At 44.0% G+C, this 27,646-nt stretch overlaps 1 protein-coding gene across 2 annotated transcripts in view; it reads right to left on the bottom strand.

Moving 5' to 3' along the window:
- The window catches only part of LOC118259344 (tetraspanin-15-like), a 52,272-nt gene that overhangs the window by 22,059 nt on the left and 2,567 nt on the right, over positions 1 to 27,646 (bottom strand). The window contains exons 2-4 of one of the 2 annotated variants that reach the window (XM_035568780.2): positions 22,520 to 22,705; positions 6,632 to 6,706; positions 3,916 to 4,011 (exon numbers count right to left, since the gene is read on the bottom strand). In XM_035568780.2, the coding sequence (XP_035424673.1) occupies positions 3,916 to 4,011; positions 6,632 to 6,706; positions 22,520 to 22,705 (357 nt within the window). The remainder of the gene's footprint in view (positions 1 to 3,915; positions 4,012 to 6,631; positions 6,707 to 22,519; positions 22,706 to 27,646) is intronic. The other variant, XM_035568782.2, reaches the window with a different exon arrangement.

The following is a 27,646-nucleotide window of genomic DNA, read 5'->3' on the forward strand; positions in this document are numbered from 1 at the left end:
TGCGATTTACTCTCTTAAAAGAAGTTATGCTTCTGCACTGCTTCTCCCCACTCCTATCTCAGTAGGATGCATTTCAATTGCTGATGTTGCTGTTGTTCCTGGCTTGCAAATTATACTCTAATACAAAAACCTGGCTTGCAAATTATACTCTAATACAAAAACTCACAGCAATGAGCTGCAAGTTCTTGCAAAGCTCCTTCTCTTGCTACAAAAGAAAATATGCGGATGCTAAAAACTTACCGGCAATATTAGAAGTAGCCATAACTTCTAAGTACAGAGGGAGACACTATGAGATGAATATCTCCCCCTGAAAACTTAAACAAAAACTCAAGTGAGGAAGTAGACAGGAAAATATCATAAAAAGGGGGTAGGATTATATGATAAGTGCCTAGTCCTTGCTTGTTTGGAGATACAGAAACCTTCCCGCAAACAGATCTGCTTTATCTGGAGATCTGTGGTCTAACCTCCTTGCCAGGGCTCATCGAGGATGGCTCCCACATGCATTTGTGTTGGCTCATGGCAGCATCCATTTATCATTCATACAGAGAGGACTGAATTACAGCACCTTTTTAGAGAGTTTGGAGCCAAACTTTAAAAAAAGATTAAGATCTTTCTTGAGATCAGTCAAGTCTTGAAACCTTTAGAGGTCTCCCAGTTTTATTAATGCATTTGGTTCAGTAATGACAACTCCAAGAGTCAGAAGTAGGTATTTAAAAAGAGAGGGGAGTGTGGAGGTCACCACCAGCCTTAAATTTCAACTACATCAAAGAGGAAGGAGCTTCTTGGTCTCCTTCAAAGCTAGAGATAAGATTCATATATTTATGATGCTCCAACCCACAATGAAAGGAGAGAAATCAACCTGAGGTGAGAGAAAGCAGCTCTGAAAAGCAGCTCTGCTGGCAAAACCAAGCTGTGAGCATGCAGCTTGGATGTGGTTTCTCCCATTTACCTCTCCTAGATCTTGAGGTTTTGCTTTTTCCACTTTGTTTTTTTTTTTTTTTTCCTCAAAGACTTCATCAAATGCTTTGAGCCGAGTGTTTCCTTTCACAATAACACAAATAACAGTCAAACTTCATATCCTCGCTCAAAACAGGAGCAAATCTACTTTCCCTAATTCCCAGGAGCAGCTCCTCACTTTACTGGAAAAACAAATAATATGTTAGAGCCAACCATACTTGTCCAAACTGGCCATACTCTTAATGGTGTGGACAAATCTTCAAGTTTGACTTTAAATTAGGTCTGCAAGCTCTCTGCTGAATGCATGTGTGGTACGAAGTGTGTCCTAAACTATACTGCAGCAAAAAAGCTTCTCAGAGAATGGTTAGCAAGGCAGAGTTTCATCAATAACCTATTGCTGGCAACACGACTCAATCTCTCGCCTTAATCCTGTGTATAAATTAGGGATTTTGTTTCTGAGTGGTACCACATCACGGATTATTCCCTCAGTCTGGCTTTTCAGTGTACTTGGAGGGATGCATCATTGCTTTGCTGAAGCATGATTACCTGGGGTTTTGTGAGATGGAAGGGAAGGGGCTTGTCGGAAACATCTAGCTGGAGGTAGAGGGCAGTAATTAGGAAGGCATTTTAATTTAATAAAAAGCAGGACTAGCAACCACAGGCAACTCAAAAAACTACGCAGTGCATGAAATACGAGGCAACAGTGGCAGAGGCATATCAAAAGTTTGGTTAAAAAAAGACAGCTGCAAGGTGAATAGTTTATTGAACTGCAGGTTGGCTTGAGAAAATTGCCAAGCCCCAACACCAGATAAGGTGCGGACTAGCACCTCTCTCACCAGTCCATGGGGCAGCTTGCAGTGCTGCCCATGGAAAGCTAGGCGCTCTCCTCACAGCTACCATGTGGAAACACATTATCAGCAATCAGTGAAGTGCTTGCCTGGCTGTAGATGACATGTCCCAGAAAAGAAAGTTATCTAAGGTGGCCTACCTAAGGGTTACCACATTCCCAAAGCAGCTTTTGCACATATTATTTCATTCCTACACCTACTGTTTCCATGCAGTATGTGATAGCAATAAAAAAAATCAGGCAGTTTTCAATCAGGAATGGGAAATATAAATAAATGGGTGGGGTCTCCTTGTCTGTGCTCCATTACAGAACTGAACATGCTCTTCATAGTTCTCACAAGAGCACAGGCTGGCCAAAACCACCTGTGGAATAGGCTTGGAGAGCAGCACAGTGCAAAGCCAGGCAAAAAGAGCAATTCAAATGAAGATATGAATCACCTTGCTAAGAGAGATATTATGATGGTTCAGCATTTGGCTGATGGATTGGGCTCAAAGTGTTACAGTCAGGGTTACATCGGGCTGATGGCCAGTCACTAAAGGGGTTCCCCAGGGCTCCATTTTGGGGCCAGTTCTCTTCAATGTTTTATACATGATCTGGATGCAGGACTGGAATGCATGCTAAGTAAGCTTGCAACTGATACTAAATTAGGAGGAGCCGCTGACTCCCTTGAGAGCAGAGAGGCCTTGCAGAGAGATCTTGACGAATTGGAGGGCTGGGCAATCACCAACCGCAGGAAGTTTAACAAGAGCAAGCGCTGGATTCTGCACCTGGGACGGGGTGACCCTGGCTATGCGTAAAGACTGGGGGACGGGAGGCTGGAGAGCAGCCCCCCGGAGAGGGATCTGCGGGTTCTGGTTGACGGCAAGTTGAACACGAGCCAGCAGTGTGCCCTGGCAGCCAAACGGGCTGACCGTACCCTGGGCTGCTTTAGGCACAGCACTGTCAGCTGCTCAAGGGAAGTGGCTGTCCCACTCTGCTCTGTGCTGGTGAGGCCTCACCTCAAGCACCGTGCACAGTTTGGGGTGCCAGTGTAAAAGAAGGACATCAAACTGTGAGAGAGCATGCAAAGGAAGGCAACAAAAATGGTGAAAAGCCTAGAGGAGAAGATGGAGGAGGAGTGGCTGAGATCACTTGATTTTTTCAGCCCAGAGAAGAGGAGACAGAGGGCGGCCTGCAGCTTCCTCTCAAGGGGAGCGAGGCGGGGGGCAGGCGCTGCTCCCTGCTCTCTGGTGACAGCGATGAGACCCGAGGGAACGGCGTGGAGCTGTGGCAGGGGAGGTTCAGGCTGGATATTAGGAAAAGGTTCTTCACCGGGAGGGTGGTCGGGCACTGAAACAGGTAAGTGGTCACTCCTGCTGGAGTTCAAGAAGTGTTTGGACAATGGTCTTACAAATACGGTTGAATTGTGTGTGCTCCTGTGTGGAGCCAGGACTTGGACTCCACCTAGAGTGAAACATGACCTAGAGTACTGTGTTCAGCTCTGGGGCCCCCAACATCAGAAAGACATGGACCTGTTGGAGTGGGTCCAGAGGAGAGCCACAAAAGATGTTCAGAGCCTATGAAGTCAGGCTAAGAGAGTTGGGATTGTTCAACCTGGAGAAGAGGGAGACCTTTGAGCAGCCTTCCAATATGTAAAGTGGGCTAGGGCATGTAGTGATAGGACAAGGAGTAATGGTTTTAAACTAAAACATACGTATTTATATTAGATATAAGGAAGAAACTCTTTCCTGTGTGGGTGGTGAGGCACTGGAACAGGTTGTCCAGAGAAGCTGTGGATGCCCCACCCTTGAAAGTGTTCAAGGCCAGGCTGGATGGGGCTTTGGGCAACTTGGTCTAGTGATATGTGTCAGGGTTGGAATTAGACGATCTTTAAGGTTCTTTCCAACCCAAACCACTCTATGATTCTATGACCTGATGATCAGTCCCTTCCAACGTGGGATATTCAATGATTTTAAGAAATAAAATCTAAAAGAGCAGTGAAAATTAATGCTTCTGCTTCAATGATGCACAAAGTTAATCACTCATTATGTTTCCCATTCACAGCAGTATAATATGCTTGAAAAACTTCACAGGCAGACCTCCCCAGTGCTGTCCCCTGTGCAAAATCAAACCTTTTCTTGTACAAAATCCAAGATATTCTTGAAGTCGAGGTCATCATAATAGTGTCGGATGCCCTCTTGGATGTTGGAGTGGAATACTGCATTCATCTGGGGACAGAAAAAGCAAAATCACAGTTCACATATGGAACAGACTATGTGAAAATACTACAAACCATGAAAAAGATGCAGAGAAATCTTTTCATAGCAAGCTTTACCAGCTGTTACCAGATTAAGAATCTAGCTCATATGATGTCACAACTCTGTTTCTTAGTGCAAAATTCATCATTTTTGAGCTCTCTTGGTTAGCAGCATCTCATAGCATCTCTCTGTTGCCTGCATGCTGCAATTAATCCGGCAAAGCGATCCTTTACTCATTTGACTTTTCCTATATGCTGCATATTAAATCGAATTTTTAGGGTGACTTCTTTGGGAGCTCCCTAAAGCCCTCAAATCCCATCCACTGACATAACTGTAACCCCTCACAAGCATTAGGAGCAGCTGTAATAGGCAAAATGTCTCGTGATAGCCAACTCCACCAGCTGCGTGGTGGTATTTCCCTCAGATGAGCTGTACACAGGAGCAGAGACCTCGTAAGAGCCCTCAATCACTGCTAATCCCAACAAATCATCCAGCAATTCAATTATGCCTGGAGAGGCAGCAGCACAACCGGTCTGGGTTCTCCCTGATGCTCTCTGTCCTGTATCTCTGAGGACACTTTGACACATCAGGCATTTCAAATTAAAGACTAACTGAATGAAAAATGCATTTCACAGATGAATGGAAAGCTTATTAGTGAGCTGGAAGCAGAGCCTCAAAGTGTCTTATGCAAAGCCAAAGCACAGCACAGGTTTGCCATTTGGTTCCTGACAAAGCACCAGGCAGATATATTAATGAAGGAAAAGGGAACCTTTTCTGAGTTAGAAGCAGGGGGAAAGAAGGGGGGAGAAAACATTGTTCTTCAAAATTCACTCTGACATGAAAATTAGAGGTTGGGCAAACTGGGAACAGGAAGAAGAACATTGGGGAAAAAAAAATGAAGGCATATCGGAGTAGAAAACAAAGCCTGCCAACAGCAAGAGATCAGGGAAGGGGAACTTAAAAAGCCTTTAAGAAACTGCTCATGTGGAAGTTTATTAAAATGTTAATTTCTGTTTTTCCCACTGCTACAACCATCACAACAGGCAATGCCTGAGCTTTACTGTTCCCTGCTTTTTTCCCCAGGTAGGCTCACCCTGCAATCTTGTCACCCTCCAAGAAGACATCAGTCTAGAGGGCAGTGTCTCAAATTAAATCTTGACTTCAAGTTTGGAGCTAAACATTGCAGGGTTAAATCATTAAGTTCTGGTTATGAGACATTTCCACTCACTTTGCTTCAAGGACACCAAACCGGTTATCTTCAATAATCTCAAAAAAAAAAAAATTGCATATCAACAGGGTATATTTCAATATTCAATGGCTACAAGGCCACCAAATTAATTCCTCATTGCCCCCTCCCCCCCATCTTATTTAATACTAAAACCAATTAAATCTTTCTAACAAGTTTAATAAACAAACATTGTTGCAAATGCAGATTTGCGCCTCCTAACAATTTTAGGTCAAATGGATTCATAACTCGTATCTCTCTTTTCTCTCTCCTTCATTGTTTGATTTTTAATTGGGTTTTGATATTGCCTGTTAAATTTAAATTAAGGGACAATTTACACACCAATGGTTTTACTGCATCCTTGAGCTTAATCACAAAGCTGTGATCCCCTCTCTGTATGGATTCCATGCAACATGTCTGAAGCACAAGATGGTGCTGAACACCCATACTGGCGGACAAAGGTAGATAGTTGGAGCAAAGCAGAGGATTTCATGCCAATTTTCATGAAAATAAAGCCACTGTGTGCCAGCACATATTGATTTTCTATACATGGGAAAGACTCAAGTGCTGATTTTCCTTAGAGAATCATGTCTCCCTGCTGGTGACCCAATACCCTTCATTTTCCCAGGACTGGAGAGTTTTGGAGAGCTCTCAAAATCGGCTGGACAAAGTTTGATGCAGCATCCAAAAGGCAATGTCCTCCTCCTTTGCCTCTCTTCCACTTTGGGAATCACCAAGTACCTAAATCCTCAAACTATCCATAGCCCACCAACCTTTACAGGTTTGAAAGCATCAAGCTGTTTGTGCAAAAGTGAATTGATTTTTATAGTCCCTAAGTACATATTTCAGATGGTGCTCTCCTGGTCTGCACATTCTTTGAGCCAGCAGAAACCGAGATTTGATATTTCATCATTTGATCAATTACAATGCTAAAATAAAATTGAAAATGGCAGAGTTTCTTCAGCAGAATGTGGACAGACAGAAAGGACATGCATTGGAAGTGTTCACCAATGTTACTTAGTTCATCTGTAACTCAATCCTGTCCTTGCAAATACAAGCCAGCTGTTAACAAAAGTGAGGTGAGGAACTTAATGAGTCCTCTCAAAAAAAAAAAAAAAAGAATTTTTGGCTGCATGGGAGCTGCCACTGTGGCAGGAGCTCTGGGTGGTGCTGTAGGTCCACTGCAGCTCCAGAGTGCAAGGCACAGCCCAAGAAGAGCAAGAAAAATGAAAATCTTCCAGTTTCAGGACATACACGGACACATACTTGAGGTGAGAAGGAAATTTTCCCTGATGACATGCAGGGCTGCAGTATGCTGCCACGCTAAGCAAATGTGCAGCTCTCCAGCCTCCTGATCGCACTCACCTTGTTTTCAAAGATGATTTCAATGCATATCAGCAGCAGCTCCATGAGAAAGATCACCAGAAGAACCCAGAAGAACTGAAAAAAAAAAGAAAAAAAAAAGAGAAGGATTAGCCCTGCTCCAAGCAAGGCTGTGCTGGCTACCAGTCAACTTTGAAGAGGGAGACCTGGAAACCATGAGGTGCTTAGAAACACTTAGAAATCAGACCAGTTCATTATGATTGCTCCAGAGAGCTGCAAATCTCTTCTGAAGATCTCTGTCCTAAGTTTGCTCCCATGTAGAATGAGTGGCAGGAAGCAAGTATGAATTAAAAAAAAAGAAACCAAATGCCATCTGGATGGCCAAATTCTGCATGGGGACACGGGTAAAACAGATGCAGTGGAGGCAATTGTTATCTCTGAGTGGATATAGGTGTCCACAGAAAAGTCAACACCTTTTGTGATGGAATGCCAGTGGTTGTTTGAACACTGATGTTTCCAAGTCAGACATCCAATGTAGGGTCAGCCATCTCCAGAGTACAGGCAGTAACTCATATCTCTGCCAGAACTCATTGTGGCAACAAATTTAGGCTGGCAATCAATGTGCTGATGGAGCAAACAACTTAAACTAGGAGGTCTGGTATTCCTGCAGCCTACACCCATCAGTTTCGTAAAGCTTCAGTCCCTATTTGAGATGTCCCATATGGGGTTGCATCCAACTTTGCAGAGGATAGACAGCAAAGCTTTGCTTGGCTCACATACGTCTCCCCAAGGCTACCTCCATCTGTGACTTTGGACGCTCACCAGAAAAAGGAAGGTGGAAAGTTACCATGGTAACTAGCTAAAAATCTAAAAGCAAGTTAAAAAAGTAAATTGGGGGGAGGTAATTTATTACCATGATATTCAATTTGACCACTGGCTTATCAGCAGAGCCTGTTTACAAAGCACACCCAGAAATTATTTCCCAAGTTTGGCAAAACCAAAGCAACACTGCAGCAGCACGCCACTTAATGTGCCAAACCCAGAACTGCAGGGGGTTTAATTAGCTGTCCCTGGCTGAGTTTTGCACCACATTCATTTGCTAAGAGCCAACTAGTGTAATCCCACTGCAGAAGCAGCACCACTTTCATCACCATCTAAATCAGTTTATCTTGACCAGATTTAACTGGGAAGGGAATCTCATAATTAAGCAATACAATTGACCAAGTACCCATTCTCTCATAGGCAGAGACAATACGCAAGAAGTGCACACATCTATACTGGTTTAATAAGAGGTTGATTTGGTAAGAAGCCCAAGGTGACGTGGCTGATAGTTTTACCAAACCGGGCATGTATAGATCATGCAATGCTACAGCAAGGTGGCAAGCAGTGAGACAGAGAGGAAATCACCTTTTGGAAACATTTTTCTGCTTTTTCAGTATTTTCAACTTTAGCTAAACTCTAAAAAAATGAGCGCTTTGTACTCCATTTACCAGAAAAAAAAGGAAAAAAAAAGGTGCGAACTCTTATCAATACTTCTACTGTGAGAAAAGAGAAAACTTTTTGATTTTTGGGCTGCTAACCAACCTCTTTCCAGTGTTTTGGCCATTGCACACTGATTTCTTTGTTCAACACTCTATTTCCTTCTTGTGGTCTGTGTTTCTGCTGTACAGCTTGTCAAGTCAAGATATAAAAAGAAAGATTTATGTAATACAATTCAGCCTGCTCCACGCATATTGAAATCAAGGCTAATATTTAATATCCAGGAGTCTCATTTGGTTTATAAACAAATGTGGGCATATTTTGCATATGTCCATGGGATGCTGGCTGTACCTGGCTATTGGAAAAATGACTGCTTTCAAATACTTCATCAGATGAGGTTCACAGCCAGAAAAATCCACAGTTTCCAAGAGAAAACCTGAAGAAAGAGCATAGCTCACGGTCTTTGTAAGTGGATGAAAAGTGCTAGCACTACTTGGGAAGACAGACATGGAAAGGGATAAGCTGGCTGAGGTTTACTGCAATTCCTTACAAGCGCTAAACTGCCAACCTGGGAAGTCACACAGGTGATGCCCAGCTCTCCCTGGACCATGCAATATGTAACCTTGCCTCCAGAAAGGACACAATTTCCCCTAATTTAAGGAGGATTTAAAAGAATAGTGACTACAACCCCAGTCTCCAGTGTAAGCTTTGCAAAAGTGCAGCCTGAATGAACACTGGCTGTTCTTATCCCAAATAATGGCTGAATGGAGCATGCGAACCCCCACTGGCTGCATAGACATAGCAGAAAGTGGCATTTTGCTTTGCTTTTCCAAGGACTGCAGCAACCGCTGGTAACTGGAACACATGTAAGGGCAAAACTGCTGGCAACATCTGTGATTATCTCTTTAACAAGTGCATTGCAGTCCTTGATGTCTGTCAGACCGCACATGGATAAATTAGCATTTTTTTTTATTAAAAAGACTCCAGCAGCATAAATTAAAGAACAAAAATCCACATTAAACAGCATTTAATCCTGCCTTGAGCTGCTGCAGGTTTGCAACAAGCTAAAAAAAATCACAAAAAAAGTTTTTTTAAAAAAATAAAACAATATGCCAAGAAGCTGTTTTTCCCCCCATTCTTGCAAAAATATTCCCTGTGCACTGAAGCAATTGCACAGGGCAAGCAAGTGGCTGTGCTTCCTCAATATTAATGGTTGGACTTGATGATCTTAAAGGTCTTTTCCAACCTAAGTGATTCTATGATTCGAATATGACCCTCCAGCCAGGCTTTGCTGCTGATGTTGCTGAAATGTGGGAAATACTGCAGTGGAGGGATGGGGAAGATGCCTGAGGATCTCACCCATTGCCCACTGTGAAGCAAAACACAGCTTCATGCAGAGAAAATAACCAATAAAAAACTCTCAGCTGCTGATTCATCTTGCTCAAGATGGCTGGCATGGGCAAAAAATTCTCAATTCTTAACAAATTAACACTTGCCACAGCCAGTTCCATTTAAACAGCCCATCAATCTAAAATTTCACAATAAATTATACTGCTTAATTTCTTCAAATACTTTGACAAAAAGGTTAATCACCCCTATTCCTGTGATCAGCAGAGCTCTGAGCTGCTCCTTTCCTCCTCTAACAGTCTCCAGCTCTGTTTTGTTCATCATTAATCTCTCTGGAAGCCAAACCAAGAGTGGGAGGAGAGATCCCAGGGGCCGTGCTCTGCATCCTCACCCTGACTATCCCAGAGCAAAGGTGCTCCTCACGCCCTTGGCCATCTATGAATCCTGACCTGAATTAACCCTAGCTTAAAGACAGGTCTCCTTCCAGTTTGGGGAGCAACCTTATTCATTAGCATTACTTTGCATAAGCAATATATAGGCTGTCTGGTGCAGTCCCTTCCCATACATCCTCTAGGATGGCACCTCTGTATATGAGATAGAATGTCTTGCTGCGAAGTTTATTCTCCCAGAAGCTTAAAAAAACACCTGAAATACTTAGCTGGTACATAACAAACAATTCTAGACATGGGTTTTGGCTGATACAGGAGTGCAAACCTGCTGGTGTTTCATTTCCAGACCATGAGCAGCATGCAGCTGCCTCAAATTTCCAGCTTAAACATGTTCACGTGAGGCCGAAAGGATCACCATGAATTAGGGTGTAGGTAGGAACCATGGGAAGGTTGGATGCACTAGGTTGAATGATGATTCAGGGGTTTATTCAGGAGTCAGTCCATGCAAGGAGCCTGCAGCCACAGAGGGAGCTGCAGGCTCCTTGCATGGATCTGCTCGACCCTGAGCACAGGTGCCCTCAAGACACTTATGGCCATGGGAGGCTCACATGTGTTCAGCCCAAGTGTGACCCTACTGGGATTTGGGATGGTAGAAGGATGCTCTTTTTGCCAGGGATGAGCAGGGGAAAGGATGCAGCTGCAAGGATGGAAGAGAGCTCATAGAATGACATAAAAGCACAAGAGAAATCTGTGATGTTTATTTAATACAAGACTCCTTGTAGATTATTTTATCCTTTCTACAGGCACCATTAAAAACCCTATTGGAATAGGTCTGTTATGCCTTCACGCAAATAACTCTCCAAATTTTATTTTTATACATTTCTATGGCTTGTTCTCAAGGGAAGGAGCTAAGTCAGCCTACTGACGCCAATACAAGAAAAGGTTTTGGACCTATTAACACCAACAAGAGGTAGTCAAAGGATGGAAAATCTGGACTACCCATTGCCAAGATGAAAAAAAAACCCAAGCAGTTTAATTTCTCTTCCTTCTCCTCTCTTCCATGTTTTGCAAGCACAGGAGTTTGCAGTAAGGCAATCCTCAAGTTTTGCCATATTCCTGGGTATCCAGAGAAGGAATTGGTCATCCTCCCTTGATAAAGGAGAACAGCTCAAAAGTGTAGCCGTGTGAAATGTACCTGACATGCTTGCGAAGGGACAATGCAGAGGCATGTAAAAAATAAACCTTTCACTCTGCCTAGGAGGCCTCTAAGTCATGCCCTTTGCAAGAGCCTGCCATATCTTCTGCCTTCATCCAGACCAGCCATGAAGGCATCCCCCATTTTACATAAGCACAGAAGTCCACATCCAGCTAGTTTAATCACAGATTCGGTTTTATGTAGTGCTTTTAAAGAGATATTACTTCATAATGATGTGTTAAAGCTTTCTCCTACATAGAATAGCTCTCTTTATTTTTTTTTCCTGAACGGCACTTGCATGCAGCCCTTCCTCTGAAAACTCAAACAATTGTTTATTCCAACATTGGAAAAGAACTTTCAAATATGCTTTGAAGAAATAAAAAAATCTCAAAAGATCTCTCAGAAATGCCTCCCCTACACAGATTAAATGAAAACAATAAAGCCCAGATGAGGAGACAATGAGACTTTGCAGGGCACCTTCTTTATTAAGCATGGTGTTTTATTTCTGCAGCACGCAACACACCCCTCCTGCCCATCCTCCCAGGCTGAGACTCATAACTACACCTACTTGGGTTTCACACAAGTATTTGCCAAGCTTTGAGTCAAAATACTACACATTTCCTTTACACTTCATGATCTAAATAAACAAGAAACCTGTTTTTATTCCCAAAATGGCTGGTAGTCCTGTAAATAATTGTCTGGGACTACCCAAGAGCTCCTTCCTCCACACAACAGCTCTGCCTCCACCCAGTCCCATAGATGCCAGCTCTGCCCTTCTGAATACCAGTTATGCCCCTTTCTACTCCCCTCACATGACAGAAAACAATTTTTCCCTCATTTAGGCTTTTATAGACTTTCAGCCATGAGACTGCTGTTAACCCTTCCTTAGCTATAGCCCTGCTACTCTCTGCTCCTATCTTGAGACCAAGACAGATGCTGCAGTGCACCAGGTTGAGCTACAACACATTCATCCTCCCCCAAAAAAAACAGAGGAGTTTTTTTTATGAATATGGGAGGATAGTGCTTCCTACGGCCCTGTCCATACAGTTCCATGACTGATGGCTCTCTGCAAATCTAACTTATTTCAGAGTTTGAGGGCCGAGCAACCAAATTTCCCCTCTTTCCAAAGATGTATGTACCCGTTGCTTTCCCCCCCAATCAGAAAAAAATATTTCTATGGCACAATCAGCTCAATCCTCTAGAAAGCATCAGGCAATGCACTGCAACCTCCTAATACAGATCAAACCACTTGGATGCTATTAATACCATCTCAGACTTTGCAAAAAGAAAACTCCTGAACTTCATCCAATGCTCACCAGCATCTCATCATCACACAATGGGTAGCATCAACTTTGAAGGATGCTAGGGCACCACTGACAGTTCTCTTTAGGCAGTGAAAATACAGCATAGGCTATAACTATTATTTAAAAAATAATACATAAAAAAATCATACTGAAAAGGATAGTAACTCTGAAGATGCTTGTTAGCATCTAGTCATGCCAACTCCAAACAATACTTCCACTGAAATGTCCACGTTGATTTTGCCATCTGGTGAAAGAGGTTTTTAATATGTTCTGGATAAAGGAGGTGTTCTGCAATGCAGGTGGATAACATCCCAGAGCAATGACCCTGCAATTCCACCTGTGAGAAACCAGAACCACAAACACCTGGTTGTCCATGTCCATAAATAATCCACACTTGAAGGATTTTTGGAAGGACTTTATAAAATCAGTATTTACTGGGCTTTCCAGAAGGTGTGAAGCCCCACTAATTCACTGCAAGGATGGCTGTTATTACTGTAATGACTAATGTAGTTCTGCGATTAAAAAAAAAAAAAAAAGAAGAAAAAAAAAGAGCAAGCACAAAATAAAGGAATGCAACAGCTGGGAGTTTGCTGGTGATACTTAGCATATTCAGCTTGGGAAGAATAAAGTATGTTTTTTGTTGCTTGCAAAACCTTCCCAACCTGCTCCTAGAAAGACAGTGAATGGGGTCACAGCAAGAAATTCAATGTGAAAGTGCAAATAAATAATGTGACAAACACCTACAGGGCTCCAGCTCCCTCTTCGCCCCTGTAGCCAAACCTGAGTCAAATGAATCCCCATTTAAAGCATGTTGCAGTGATTAAAAAGCCCCAGCCAAGAGGTGACTAAACCTTAATGGAGGAGATCAGCTACTACTGCTTGCAGAAAGCTCCTCTGCTGCTCCGGGGCTCCTACTTTGTGTCAGTCAAATTTATATAATGATTACTATATATGAAAAAAAAAATAGATTTAAAGGAGAACAAATTAGATGCAGAGAGCTTTTTCTGACTGTATTTTTCTGGGATTTTGATGTTTGAGCAATTGTAGATCTGTCCCACGCATGAGAGGGCTGCAGATGCTTAGTCCAGTTCATAGAGGAGCTCCTTAGGCAAACACAGAGTGCAAAAGGCTACCTGTGAGGAGCATCGCTACCTGCCTGGCCCAAAGCCCTGTCACAGCAGATCCAGGCTCTGCTCCTTTCACTCCAAGCGTTTGCTCCAGAGCTAATGAAGTGCTCAGCTCCCCTAGCAATCCTGAACACTTGCTGCTACACAAATATCAGGCTTGCTCATTTATTGACCCCTCTGTGTAGCAAAGCAGAAAAACCAAGAAAGTGGTGGTTTTGTTTAGAGAGCTTCTAATCAGAGAACTATATAATCAGTGGGCTTAACAAGAAAAAGAAATATATGCATATCCCTAAGCAAACCTCTGTGGGAAAGAGTTTCTTACATTGCTTTCTCGAGAGGATCCTATTTGTGTGCTAATTACCAGAAATTTGCTTTTGGGGGATTTAAACCAGTACTGCTGAAACCTGCTGATATTGACATCCAGAGGAAACCCTTTGCTGCTGCTGCAAGGAGCTGAGCCCCATAGGGCAGCAAGCCTCAGACCCAAGCAAGCAAAGAGAGACCCTCAGGCTGCAAAGAGCAATTGGGGGTTTGCAGTGATGCTTTGCACAAACCATCCTCCAATTAACCTTCACCTACCTTGAAAGCAAAGAAAAGTGAATGGAAAAATGTCTGGTGACCTCCCTTGCACCAGCAAGGTAATAACTCATCCAGACGACCCTGGTTGAGTTCAGATGCAGTAATGTGGTTGCATTTCTGATGCAATGCTGTAACCAGGAGACTTTGTTTATCAAGTTTTCCTCTTCACTCAGTGGGCACTGCAGGCCCACTGAGAACTGCCACCCCAGTGACCACATTTGTTTATTAGTTATAATGTCCTGAATTATAACACGTGGTTTGGAGAACGTCGTGTACACCTGACCTCCAAAACCTTCATCTTTTGAAATCAAAACCTGAAATCACTTCTCCAAAATGGAGAAGTGCCCTGGATCTTGTCCTCACTAACAAGGAGGGACTGGTTGAAGCTGTGAAGGTTGAGGGCAGCATTGGTTGCAGCGACCATGAGATGGTGGGGTTCAGGATCTCATGTAGCAGGAACAGAATACCAAGCAGAATCGTAACCCTGTTGGACCCAGTAGGGCCAACTTTGGCCTTTTCAAACAATTGTTAGGGGAAATCCCATGGGACAGGGTACTTGAAGGTAAAGGAGCCCAAGATAGTTGGTTAGCACTCAAGGACGGCTTCTTCCAAGCTCAAGATCAGAGCATCCCAACAGGTAGGAAGTCAAGAAAGGGAGCCAGGAGACCTGCATGGTTAAACAGGGAACTGCTGGGCAAACTCAAGTGGAAGAGGAGAGTCTACAGATCATGGAAGGATGGGCTGGCCACTCTGGAGGAATATAAGGCTGTTGTCAGTGGATATAGGGAGGCAACTAGGAAAGCTAAGGCCTCCTCAGAATTAAACATTGCAAGAGGGCTCAAGGACAACAGAAAGGGCTTCTTCAAATACATTGCAGATAAAACTAACACTAGAGGCAATGTAGGCCCACTGATGAATGAGGTGGGTGTCCTGGTGACAGAAGATAAAGAGAAGGCAGAGTTACTGAATGTTTTCTTTGTCTATAATGCCGGAGGCTGTCCTGAGGAGCCCCGTATCCCTGTGGCCCCAGAGGAAGTCAGGATAAAGGAGGAGTTTGCCTCTGTTGATGAGGCCTGGATTAAGGACCAATTAAGCAATTTGGACATCCATAAATCCATGGGTCCTGATGGGATGCACCCGCAGATGCTGAGGGAGCTGGTGGAAGTCATTGCTAGGCCACTCTCCATCATCTTTGGTAAGTCATGTGCATCAGGAGAGGTGCCTGAGGACTGGAGGAAAGCAAATGTCACTCCAGTCTTCAAAAAGGGCAAGAAGGAGGACCCGGGTAACTATAGACTGGTCAGCCTCACCTCCATGCCTGGTAAGGTGATGGAACAACTTGTCCTTGGCTCTGTCTCTAGTCATATCAAGGATAAGAGGGTCATTAGGGGCAGTCAATATGGCTTCATCAAGGGGAAGTCATGCTTAATCAACCTGATAGCCTTTTATGAAGACATAACCGGATGGATAGATGATGGTAAAGCAGTGGATGTTTCTATCTTAATTTCAGTAAAGCCTTTGACACCGTCTCCCACAGCATCCTCACAGCTAAACTGAGGAAGTGGGGTCTGGACGATTGGGTAGTGAGGTGGACTGTGAACCGCCTGAAGGAAAGAAGCCAGAGGGTTGTGGTCAATGGGATGGATTCGAGTTGGAGGGCTGTATCTAGTGGAATCCCTCAAGGGTCAGTACTGGGACCAGTACTACTCGATATAGTATCAACTACTAATATATCAACTTGAATGAGGGAATGGAGTGCACCATCAGCAAGTTTGCTGATGACACTAAACTGGGAGGAGTGGCTGACATGCCAGAAGGCTGTGCTGCCATCCAGTGAGACCTAGACAGGCTGCAGAGTTGGGCGGGGAGAAATTTAATGAAATATAATGAGGCAAGAGTAGAGTCCTGCATCTGGGCAAGAACAACTCAAGGTACCAGTATAAGTTGGGGACTGACCTGTTGGAGAGCAGCATAGCGGAAAGGGACCTGGGGGTCCTGGTGGACAGCCGGATGACCATGAGACAGCACTGTGCCCTTGTGCCCAAGAAGGCCGATGGTATCCTGGGGTGTATCAGAAGAGTGTGATTAGTAGGTCGAGAGTGGTTCTCCTCCCCCTCTACTCTGCCCTGGTGAGACCACATCTAGAATACTGCATCCAGTTCTGGGCCCCTCAGATCAAGAAGGACAGGGAACTGCTTCAGAGAGCCCAGCACAGAGCCACGAGGATGATTAAGGGAGTGGAGCATCTCCCTTACGAGGAAAGGCTGAGGGAGCTGGGTCTCTTTAGCTTGGAGGAGACTGAGGGGTGACCTTATTCATGTTTATAAATCTGTAAAGGGTGAGTGTCAGGAGGATGGAGCCAGGCTCTGCTGGGTGACATCCAATCATAGGACAAGGGGCGATGGGTGCAAGCTGGAACATAGGAGGTTCCACTTAAATATGAGACAAAACTTTTTTACGGTAAGAGTGACAGAACTCTGGAACAGGCTGCCCAGGGGGGTTGTGGAGTCGTCTTCTCTGGAGACATTCAAAACCCGCCTGGATGTGTTCCTGTGTGACCTGATCTGGGTGTTCCTGCTCTGGCAGGGGGATTGGACTAGATGGTCCTTCAAGGTCCCTTCCAATCCCTAACATTCTGTGATTCTGTTAAATCCACATCTCCCCTGCTTGGAGCAGCAGTTGATGGAAAAATACAAGTGGTAGGGTCTCTTGCTGTGTCTAGAGCAGAAGTGGCAACTCTTTTGCCTTGTTCATTCCCCAGAAGGGCAGAAATAGCTGAAAAACAGCCTAAAGGAGATGCTGCTCAAATCCCACTGCCGTTGGAAGTTGCTTTAATTTTTTTTCTGTAAGGGAATTTCCATATTGCCCATAAATACCCCATTTTGTTTCTGCAGATTGGGATGCTGCCTCCTCAATTGCCTGGTTCTCCTTCATTCATTTTGCAGGGGCAGTAAAAACTACCTCCAGCCATCAGCTGCAAACTTTGCAAACCCAGAATAGCCCAAATTCTCACCAAACTCCTCAAGCCATGGATGTTGCCACACGTGGGTTGTCATGATGAGACTTTCATTTTAAGCCATTGCTAGCATGGCACAGGGATGATGCCTGTTCCAAACCCTGTGCCTCAGGAGTTTGTCTCTTTACTGCTGATATTCAAGGGAGTGTTTCTTTTTGCTGGCCTGGAGTTGAGCATTCCATGGTAAATGGGTGAACTGGATACCCCTTGCAAATGCTCTGCTTTCAACCAAGACGTTTTCCAGAACCTTGAAAAAAAGAGGAATTAGTCCGAATCAAGTATCTGAGTGGGTTAAGGGCAAGCAATGCACCTGGAAACACTAGTTCTTTAAATAGTTTCACACAATGTTTCCAGGCATGGAAGAAAACTAAGTGAAAGGTGCTACTTACTGGTATTTTTTAAATCCCCTGGCTTAAAACTGATTTTAGGTTGTTGCTCTTGGGTAATAATTAGGGCTAGTGATGGAGCAGAGGGATGCTCTGCACAGCTCTGCTGTAACATAGGTTTTCTGTGTAATTTTTGCCCCTTTATCCATGCAATTGGGAACAAAACCAGCTGCTTGGACCAGCTCAGACCTCAAAGTGCTCCTCCACACGTGTTCTTCTGATTGCTTTCATTCAGAAATGGCAAGGGCTGCAAAGCTTCAAATCACTGTAGTATCTGACTGTCCTCAAGGTGAAATTTGTCTTGCTGGGAGAAGGACACTTCTCCATTCACACAATAGCTCTGTGATTGCCACCCGTTTCCCCACAGCCATATTCGCTCCCCTCTCCAAACCTGACAAATATGACATTTTCTAGCATTTAGTCTCTCTATTTACATGTGCAATCAGAAGCTGTAGAAAAGGCACACTTCAAGCTCTGCTTGGGAAGTCATGTCACGGCCTGACCTTGAGAGAAAAAATATAAGAATTGCAAATAAAACAAACGGCAAAGCTTCTGGTGGTTGCCAGAGTTTGCTTTTCACATCTCGGCATTACTGTCTTTTGGAAACAGCAGTACAGCCAAATATATATATATATATATATATGTACATATATATACATATATACAACTTCCAAAAGGCCAAAAGAGTTGGTGCAGTGGTCTATCTCTCGCTTTCACAGACCAAAGGTCAAATTCTGCCCCATGTGATGAATTTGGGCCAATCCAGGGCAGAAAGGGAAGAACCCAAGAAGCTCACCAAACAGACACACACAAAAAAAGCAAAGCTGGTTTTCTTGTCTGACCTGGACTCTCATCTCTTTCCTGTTCTACATAAAACAAATGCAACTCTACAGAAACTGCCTCTGCAAATTCAGGGGTTTAGTAACTTTTTGGAAGGCAAAACATACATGGGATGAATACATGGGAACCAAGCACCCAGGCAAGAGTTGCTGAGTATGATACACTTTTTTGTCAAAAAGAGCTCTAAAAACACTATGAAGAAGAGTCAATTTGGATGTAATCAAGTGCAAAAACTGCATGGAGCCACCTGTTCCATAGTGTTTCCACATCTTAAACCAAATCAACCCAGCTCCCCCCTCCACCACACACACCCCTCAGCCATCTAATTGAGTAAGAGAAATACTTATTTTACAATCCATTTGCTAAATCACCGTGAACTTCCTGAAAACAGAGGCAAGCTGTCTTCATCAGACAATTTACAGTAATTCAAGCCTTGTAAATTTTAATGGTGAGCAAACAGCAACTTAAAACTTGATTCCCAAGCAGAAGCTCCTAGCCCACCTATTAAGCACAGGTCTTTGTAACACCAATTACTTCTATCAGCAGCTAAAATCCCTAGGTCTTGACTGTAATTTTTCTAATATACTTGAGCTGAGAACTGCAAGCAGATGGAGGCTTTATTGAATAGTCTGTGCTCTGGATATTAGAGAAGTAACTAAAGAAGTGATAATCTGGTTTACACATGGGTAAGAGGTGTGTGCATGTTTATGGCAATTACAGGTAATGTCTTGAGAGAATAAGATAAGAAAAGATTAATACCAAAATCTAATTTCAGCTGTAGTAATCTTGCAGGGGGGATATTAGAATAATACATCAAGAATCAGAGTTAGAAGTTTGGTGGCTTTCATAACTGTTTTGCCCAAGAGAAACATTGGTAGAGTTTTGTCCACGAGGCTGTGAAAAACGATAATCCTTTTAATAGCAGTAAATGACTGGGATGAATGAGGATGTAACAAGTATGCACACGCCCACACCTACACTTACAATACTTTGTAAAAGTTGGTTATTAATGTCAAGTGCTAGTTGATGGATTTTTGTAGGGCACTGAAATATTTTTTTTCCTAAATAGGAGGAATTTACTGTCTGCTTTCCAAGTTAGCAAGACGTATTTTTAGATGAAGAGACGATTCAATTTTTATTATTGATTTGAAGTTTAGGGAATTTTTTTACTCATCATTATTAGTGTGGTTTCGTGGAAAATGGCATGTACGGATGTTCAAGCCAATGTAACTATGAGCAGGTAAAAGCACATAAAGGCATCAAGTAATCCAGTGCCATAAAACCATGCTGGCAGCAATGGTCTTTCCAGTGCAGCCCAGTCTCCCTGGGGACTTGTTTTGGGCTACTGGGATAAAGTGCACTTCACCTCAGAAAGACTGCTGTCATGTTCTCCTCTTTGTGCTGATGCCCATCAAAATGAATATATCCATGGGGGAAACTGTTACAGCTCAAAGACTGCGAATTAGGCTGGATCCATTATTAGAAATATCACTTCCCCTATCTGCTGCTAGAAAATAGATAATGAATTTGTGGCAATCTGCAGCCAAATGTGAGTGACCAAGAAGCCCGGAGTACCTCTGAAAAATAAAAACACAATGTATTTTGACACAAGAGACCAGCATCCCCTCTCTTGTAACCTATCAAAAAGGGATGCAAGGGTTTTTGTGCTTGATGACTTGCACGTGTATTGTTTTATTTATTCCACATGGCAGGCATGAAGCTGGTTATATCTACAGGGAGAAAAGAAAAAAACAACAATCCAAATAGGCAGGATTATTTCTTTTTCTCAGCTATGCCCATCACAGAATTGATTTGACTGACAACCTGTGAAATGCAGTTAATCAGCTTGGGTTTCTGTTGCCCTGGGTTGCCATGAGGATGAGATTTCTTACCCTCTGATGTGTCAATTTTCCACTTCCAAAGCCAGCCAAAGAAAAAGAGTATTAGCCACGAATCCTAAGTATTAGCACAGAAAGGAAAATATTATGAAAAATTTGATGTGATTATCCTTCTTTGGAAATAATCCTAGATAGAATGAACATAATACTGTATAGCTTTAAAGGTAGACAGAGAAAAAAGATATAAAGTTCTCCACAGGTGACATAACTTCAGTTTTGGCAGAAAAATATCATCTGGGCTTATGTCATGAAGAAACATGGAGCTCTTCAAATTGCTTTTATGGACAGCAAAAAGGTGGTAATATACTAGAGATATAAATCAGTCCAGGCAAATGCCCACTGGGATAACTCAGAACCCAGAGAGAAAGAAAAAAGTCAGTTGATAGAGAAATCGTTTGTTTGTTTGCTTGTTTATCAAGCTATCAGGGCTATTTAAATACCACAAGTGTCACCTGGACAGGACTTCTCTGACCTCTCATTTAGAGACTTCTCCAAACACTCACAGTCAATAGACAGCTTATTCTGAGTTCTTGAATGGACCAGGTGGTATCACACCTCAACAGAGCACAGTTTTGATCCTAGTCACCTTAAATGCAATGTAAAAACCACCTATCACAGGTGGCATGGAACAAGATGTATTGGAAAACAACAATAATTTCATCCAGTAATGCAGGAGCAAAGATAATACTGTCTTTCTGATCTGGGCTCTCATCTGTGTTAGTTCAAAATGCAAGCCAACTGTATGAAGTTCAACAAGGCCAAGTGCCGGGTCCTGCACCTGGGGCACAACCACCCCAAGCAGCGCTACAGTATGGGAGATGAGTGGTTAGAAAGCTGCCTGGCAGAGAAGGACCTGGGAGTATTGGTTGATAGCTGAATATGAGCCAGCAGTGTGCTCAGGTGGCCAAGTAGGGCTAGGGAAGTGATTGTCCCCCTGTACTTGGCTCTGGTGAGGCTGCACCTCGAGTACTGTGTTCAATTTTGGCCCCCTCACTACAAGAAGGACATGGAGGTGCTCAAATGAGTCCAGAGAAGGGCAACGAAGCTGGTGAGGGGTCTGGAGAACAAGTCTTATGAGGAGCGGCTGGGGGAGCTGGGATTGTTCAGCCTGGAGAAGAGGAGGCTCAGGGGCGACCTTATCGCACTCTACAGGTACCTTAAAGGAAGCTGTAGCGAGGTGGGGGTTGGTCTATTCTCCTACGTGCCTGGTGATAGGATGAGGGGGAATGGGCTAAAGTTGCGTCAGAGGAGGTTTAGGTTGGGTATTAGGAAGAACTTCTTTACTGAAAGGGTTGTTAGGCATTGGAATGGGCTGCCCAGGGAAGTGGTTGAGTCACCATCCCTGGAGGTCTTTAAAAGATGTTTAGATTTATGGCTTAGTGATATGGTTTAGCGGAGGACTTGTTAGTGTTAGGTCAGAGGTTGGACTAGGTGATCTTGGAGGTCTCTTCCAACCTAGATGATTCTGTGTGATTCCCTGCGTGTGAAATGCTGAGCAATTTTTAAAGGAATATTGCAAGCCAGTGGAAGTGAGAGCTAGCTAACTACCCTGTGTTTGATTTTAATAAACCTATCAACTCAAACTAGTAGGAGAGGAAGGTGTTATGTGAACCATTAGCATGCAAGGCATGCATGTGCCAGCAGGAAGGTTCTGTGGACTGGCACAGATTATTGATCTGAAAGCAACTTCGTCACTGAGGGAGTGTCAGTCACAGCTGTAAAACCAGCAGAGCTAGCACTGAGCTTGTCACCGGATATCAGCCCTGGCTGAGCGTGATGGAGGAGCTTCGTCAATGCCCTATAATTCAGTTTATAAACCCCTTCAGTCTCATGCTTCTCACTGGAGGCAGAGATGTTACCCCAAGAGCATAGGGGAGAACATGTGGTTGGATGCTGCAATTCTGACACAACCCTTGGGAAACAGGTTAGGAGTGAACAGTTTTGCAACAGTGTCCTGGATTTCTTTCAGTTTGGCTTCAAAGGCCATTTTCCTCTCTACTAATACTTCCATGGAAAAGGAAACAAAGTTACTTTCTATTGGCATCATTGCAACTAAAATAAAATTAAGCAGAGCCTTCCCTCCACCAGAGACAGGATCTAAGCCCTTAATTCACTTGTTGCCCCAGGTGGAAGGCAGCAATGCCTCCTGCAGATGCTGGGCAGCATTCATCTGAGGATAACAGGGTGCTGGCTCTGCAATTTATATATATCCTCTCCCTGTTACTCCTCCACTGGTTCCACGGCTAAGCTAAAAACATCAAGCAGCACCTAAAGCCAGTAAGGGGCACACACTTCCAGTATGTGATGGTGGTGACTCATTAGTTCCTCCTTGAAATCATCCAGAAAACCCGGCGGTGGCACCAGCCTTACCGTCTTTAGCAGTGTCCGGTTGTCCCTGAGGCTCCCCACCATGCCTATGAAGGAGACACAGAACATGGTGAAGCCCAGCAGAAGCAGGACAATGGCTGGAGCGAGGAAGATTCCTTCTAAGGTTTTGTGCTTCTGCCTCTCCACTTCAGCATAAATCCCGATGCAAAGGATCATGAGGCCAAGGATCTGGAAGGGAAGTATGAGATGGGCATCAGGTGCCAATGGGAAAAAGCAGAGGCTTTGAGGGAAAGGTGAAGGTGGAAGAGGCCCCAGGGACAACTTGTGTGGGACTTGCTGCTCCAGCTAGATGCACATTAGTCTGATGGGATTCATCAAGAAGAGCTGGCTGATGTCACCACTAGACCCCTCTCGGTTATTTTTCAATGGCCTTGGGAATCTGGAGTGATCCCAGTTGACTGGAAGCTTGCAAATGTTGTCCCAGTTTCCAAGAAGGCTAAGAAAGAAGGCCCTGGTAATTACAGGCCTGTCAGCTCACATCAGTGCCTGGCAAAATTATGGAGAAGAGTATTCTGGAAGCTACTGAAAACCACCTGAAAGACAACACAGTCATTTGTCACAGCCAACATGGGCTTACAAGGAAAGTCCTGTTTAACTAACCAAATTTCCTTTTACAACAACGTTACCCACGTAGCTGACCAAGGGAAACCAGTAAATGTGAACTTTTTGGAATTCAGCAAAGCTCTTGATGCTGTTTCTCACAGTATCCTTCTGGACAAAACGTCTAGCATACAGCTAGAAAAATACATGCTACAAAGGGTGAACAACTGGATGACAGGCTGGGCTTAAAGGGTAAATTGGGTTACATTGGGCTGGTGTCTAATGGGGACTAATGGAGTTCCCCAGGGCTCCATTTTGGGGCCAGTTCTCTTCAATGTTTTATACATGATCTGGATGCAGGACTGGAATGCATGCTAAGTAAGCTTGCAACTGATACTAAATTAGGAGGAGCCGCTGACTCCCTTGAGGGCAGAGAGGCCTTGCAGAGAGATCTTGACGAATCACCAACCGCAGGAAGTTTAACAAGAGCAAGCGCTGGATTCTGCACCTGGGACGGGGTGACCCTGGCTATGCATACAGACTGGGGTACAGGAGGCTGGAGAGCAGCCCCCCGGAGAGGGATCTGCGGGTTCTGGTTGACGGCAAGTTGAACACGAGCCAGCAGTGTGCCCTGGCAGCCAAACGGGCTGACCGTACCCTGGGCTGCTTTAGGCACAGCATTGCTAGCCGCTCAAGGAAGTGGCTGTCCCACTCTGCTCTGTGCTGGTGAGGCCTCAGCTCAATCACCATGCACAAAAATGGTGAAAAGTCTGGAGGAGAAGATGTAGGAGGAATGGCTGAGGTCACTTGATTTTTTCAGCCCAGAGAAGAGGAGACAGAGGGGAGGCCTCATGGTGGCCTGCAGCTTCCTCTCAAGGGGAGCGAGGCGGGGGACAGGCGCTACTCATTCCACTACAGCACCTGGCTTGAGTACCAAATTGCTCTGAAACTCATAGAGAGCCACTAGATCTCAGACATCATAAAGAGTAGCAATGGACTGCACAAACTTCCTCCCTCCTCCCCCCCTTCAGTAGAACAGCCATAAGTGAAAAAAGAGCCCAGCGGTGCTGGGATAAAACAGGTCTCCAAAAAGGCCTGTTTTCATCCTTTCAGCTCCTGTAAATCAAAGCCAGCAAGGTGACTCCAAGTGCTCGGTGCTGTTGGGCGCCATTTGTCAAATGGCTGGTACTGAGTCGACACCTAGAAAGTTCAGTGAGGAAAGTGAGGAGCATCCTGAGTGATTTTCATGCTGCTTTTTGCAGCTCTCTCCACACCAAATATCAGCGAAAACTCCTTCAGGAAAGACGCTGGCTGCAGGTGCCCATGTTCGAAATGCTGTACTGCCAAAGAGGAGAAAAACTCCTTTTCTTGTTCCATTTCCATTGCTTTCACCTTCCTAAGGGGCTACATTGCTCCTCATGAGTTTGCTCAAAGCCTTCCTGCTAATTTGCACTGACACTTCAATCCTTAATTTTCTCACACAATCTATGCTCTTTTGGGGAGATTATTTATTTTCTTCTCTACTCTGGTAGGACACTATTTGTGGAGAGTTATTGTAGCTAGTTTATGTCCATCCACCACTATCCACTTCCAAGCTACATCTCTTCTATAGAGGAACTGAAATCTCTCAAAAAATCAAGCTTAGACCTGTGATATTTTACAAACTGTTAGCGATTTGAAACTAAACACACAGGCCTATTTCTGATAACTGACTTTTAATCACACTTTTACCTTTATCCTCTATTTTAAGCATCAGCTCAGTGTGTTGGGATTAGGCTTGATTTAATGTTTCTCTCTTACACTGCGACCCAGCAAATACACTTGGATTTGAAGGTAGGGGGTAGATATTAACACACATCATGCATCGCCTGCTAATAATCCCCAATGTCCCTCCTGCATGCCAATCAGAAATACTTTCTCCATTTTAATTAATGATATGTGATGTGAATGAAGGAAGAGATTTTGGAAAGTGCATGAAGGAAATCTGGAAGTGAGGCTGAGGGCTGGAGGCTCGGGCTGATGAAACATCTTGCACAGGCTGGTCTTCAGCTGCTACCAAGGGAGCAAAACCAAGGAGGGTTTTCAGGACGCAGTGCTTAAAAATAGCTTTTCCTGGGCTGAAATGATCCTCAAAACATTTAAAGCATGTGGCATGCAGGAGGCTGTGCTGGTCCTTCCTCCCAGCATCACTGCAGCCCCAGACCCTGCTCTGAGTGCCCGGACAGTGCTGTGCACACCTCAAACTCTTCCCTTCCCCAGGACTAACAAGCAAATTGGAAGAAGCAAAGTTGGCAAATACTGTCTTGATCTGCTTGATTTTTTTATCTTTCTCTGCTCAACTCCTACTTTAAGAAGTCACTCAGCACTTCGCAGACTGCTTGGCTTAGGGTTATCACTGTAGGCTGGACCCCAGCCCATCTCCACATCCTGCCTGCTAAAAAGCACCCTCAAATTAAAAAAAGTGAATTGCTGCCACTCAAAGCACCTTCAAGCACAAGAAAGGACCTCACAGAGCAACACATACCCCACAGAAGGGAATGGATGAATCAGTATGTCTCCTACCAAAGGGAGATTGCAAAGGAAATCTCACTGGGCTTGTCTGGGGGGGGGGGGGGGGGGGGAACGGGAGTGGGGATGTTATTGCCATACAAATTCAGTCAAAGCAGATGTTTTTGATTTCTAGTGTCACTACCACTGTCTACTACCCACACTTTGTGGCATGATAAGACACACAATGAAGCCTGCCGGTAAATCTTCTGTAGTTATATTATCAACTGCCCAATGATCACCTTAATGCAGCGCAAACACCAGGATAGTCAGCAGCTGGTAATTACAAGTGCTCTGCAACGCATCCAAGAGAAAAAGCAAATCTGCACTTGCTCTGTAATGATAGGATGATTATCCCATCTCTGTATACTAACCATGCGATCAAACCATCACTGCAGGGAAAGACAGTGTTCCAACTAATAGCAAAGAAATGAGCTGAGGGCTGTGGGGTCCTGAGAGGGAGCAAACCTAAGGGGAGTTTGGTGAAAATCTCACTGATTGAGGGGTCATTTAGAGCCCTTGGAGGTCACTAATGCCAAGAAATGGAACGAAAGGACATTAATGCACAGACAAGGTAAAACACAGCTCTGATGATGCTGGCAGTGCTCAGGAGTGCCAAATGGGAGGCATGACCTTGCAGCTAACCCACAGGTGGTACAGGGAGTTTGCAAAGTTGTCTCTGAGCCATGGATTCTCTGATTCTTGGTGTTGCTTCTACATCCTTGTATGACTTGGCTTTTGCAAAGAGGCAGCTAACCAATGCTAACCAGAGACACACATGGTCCTACCCTCTCCTAAAAATCCCATTACTACCTAAGAGGTGCCACATTCTCCTTTTCCAAGAGTCAAAAGACCTGAGTAATGGGAGCCACTCTCAGCCACAGGCAGAGCAAACAGGTCCCGCAAATCCCAGGGGATGTAAACATGGTCAAAGCAGTGCAACCTCAAAGCCTGCCAAGGGCCAAGCAGCAGACATGGCTCATTCCAGGGCAGGCAGCATTAATTTGATGAGTCAATGCTAATGCCAGGCAGTAATTGCTCCTTATTTGGGAACACGAAAAAGTCATGACGATGGTGGCTTCAAGCCCACACAGACCCAGGCGGACAGATTATGTGAGTCAGAGGACTGGTCCATAGAGGAGAGGAGGGAATAGGGCATCACTTTGCTATCCATCCAGCTGACCAGAGGTGCAAAACTTGACGTAAAACTCCAAATCTTGTTCTTCATATACCTGGCTCACAATAAAATCAAATTTTCCAGTTTTTGAAGACCTGTCAGCCTTCAAATTAGCAGACAGGGCACTTCTTTTCCTCTTTGAAAAGTCAAAATGTTTTGCCATAATGTAAAGGTGAGAAAACACGATAAAGAAAGTACTGAGTACTTTTAATCATTAAAGGATAGAATCATGGGATTAATAATACTGTGGTTAACTACATCATATAATGCCTAACTGCTGATAGTATGTGGGATTGTAAAAACTATGCTTTTATGATGGCCAATTAAAATCGCAGTTTTTAAATGTATGAAAAAAGTAATAATATGAAAAAATCATTTATCTAAAAAAATCAATTTATGCTCAGCTGAAACCTTGACAACATTTTCCTTGCAAAATGTGGGAAAGTTACTCATGAAACAGAATATTTTACTAAAACGGAAATGTTAGATGCAAAACTTTCCTGTGCTGTTGGATTATTCCAGCAATCTCAGTTTAGGGGACAAATGAGTTTGAAAACAAGTCTGTGGCACCAAGCAATTTTCCTTTTCTAAGTCAGGTCACAAACTGAGTTGCTCCAACAAGAAAAAAGGATGATAAATTGTATTAAATTTGCCTGGATAAAACCAGCAAGGAGACCTGTCGCACACCTTCTGTTTCTTGCCCTGTAAACATGAACATCCAATGCACAGCAGAGGCACTGCACAAAAAATAAAAGTCATAGCTATCGGCAGGATAGCAGATTTTTTTTTCTCCTTTTCTTGGGGCAGACCAGATCTCCAGGAGTTTGGGAGATGATGAGACCTTC

The sequence above is a fragment of the Cygnus atratus genome, chromosome 27 (genome assembly GCF_013377495.2).
Source record: "Cygnus atratus isolate AKBS03 ecotype Queensland, Australia chromosome 27, CAtr_DNAZoo_HiC_assembly, whole genome shotgun sequence".
NCBI classification, from domain to species: domain Eukaryota; kingdom Metazoa; phylum Chordata; class Aves; order Anseriformes; family Anatidae; genus Cygnus; species Cygnus atratus.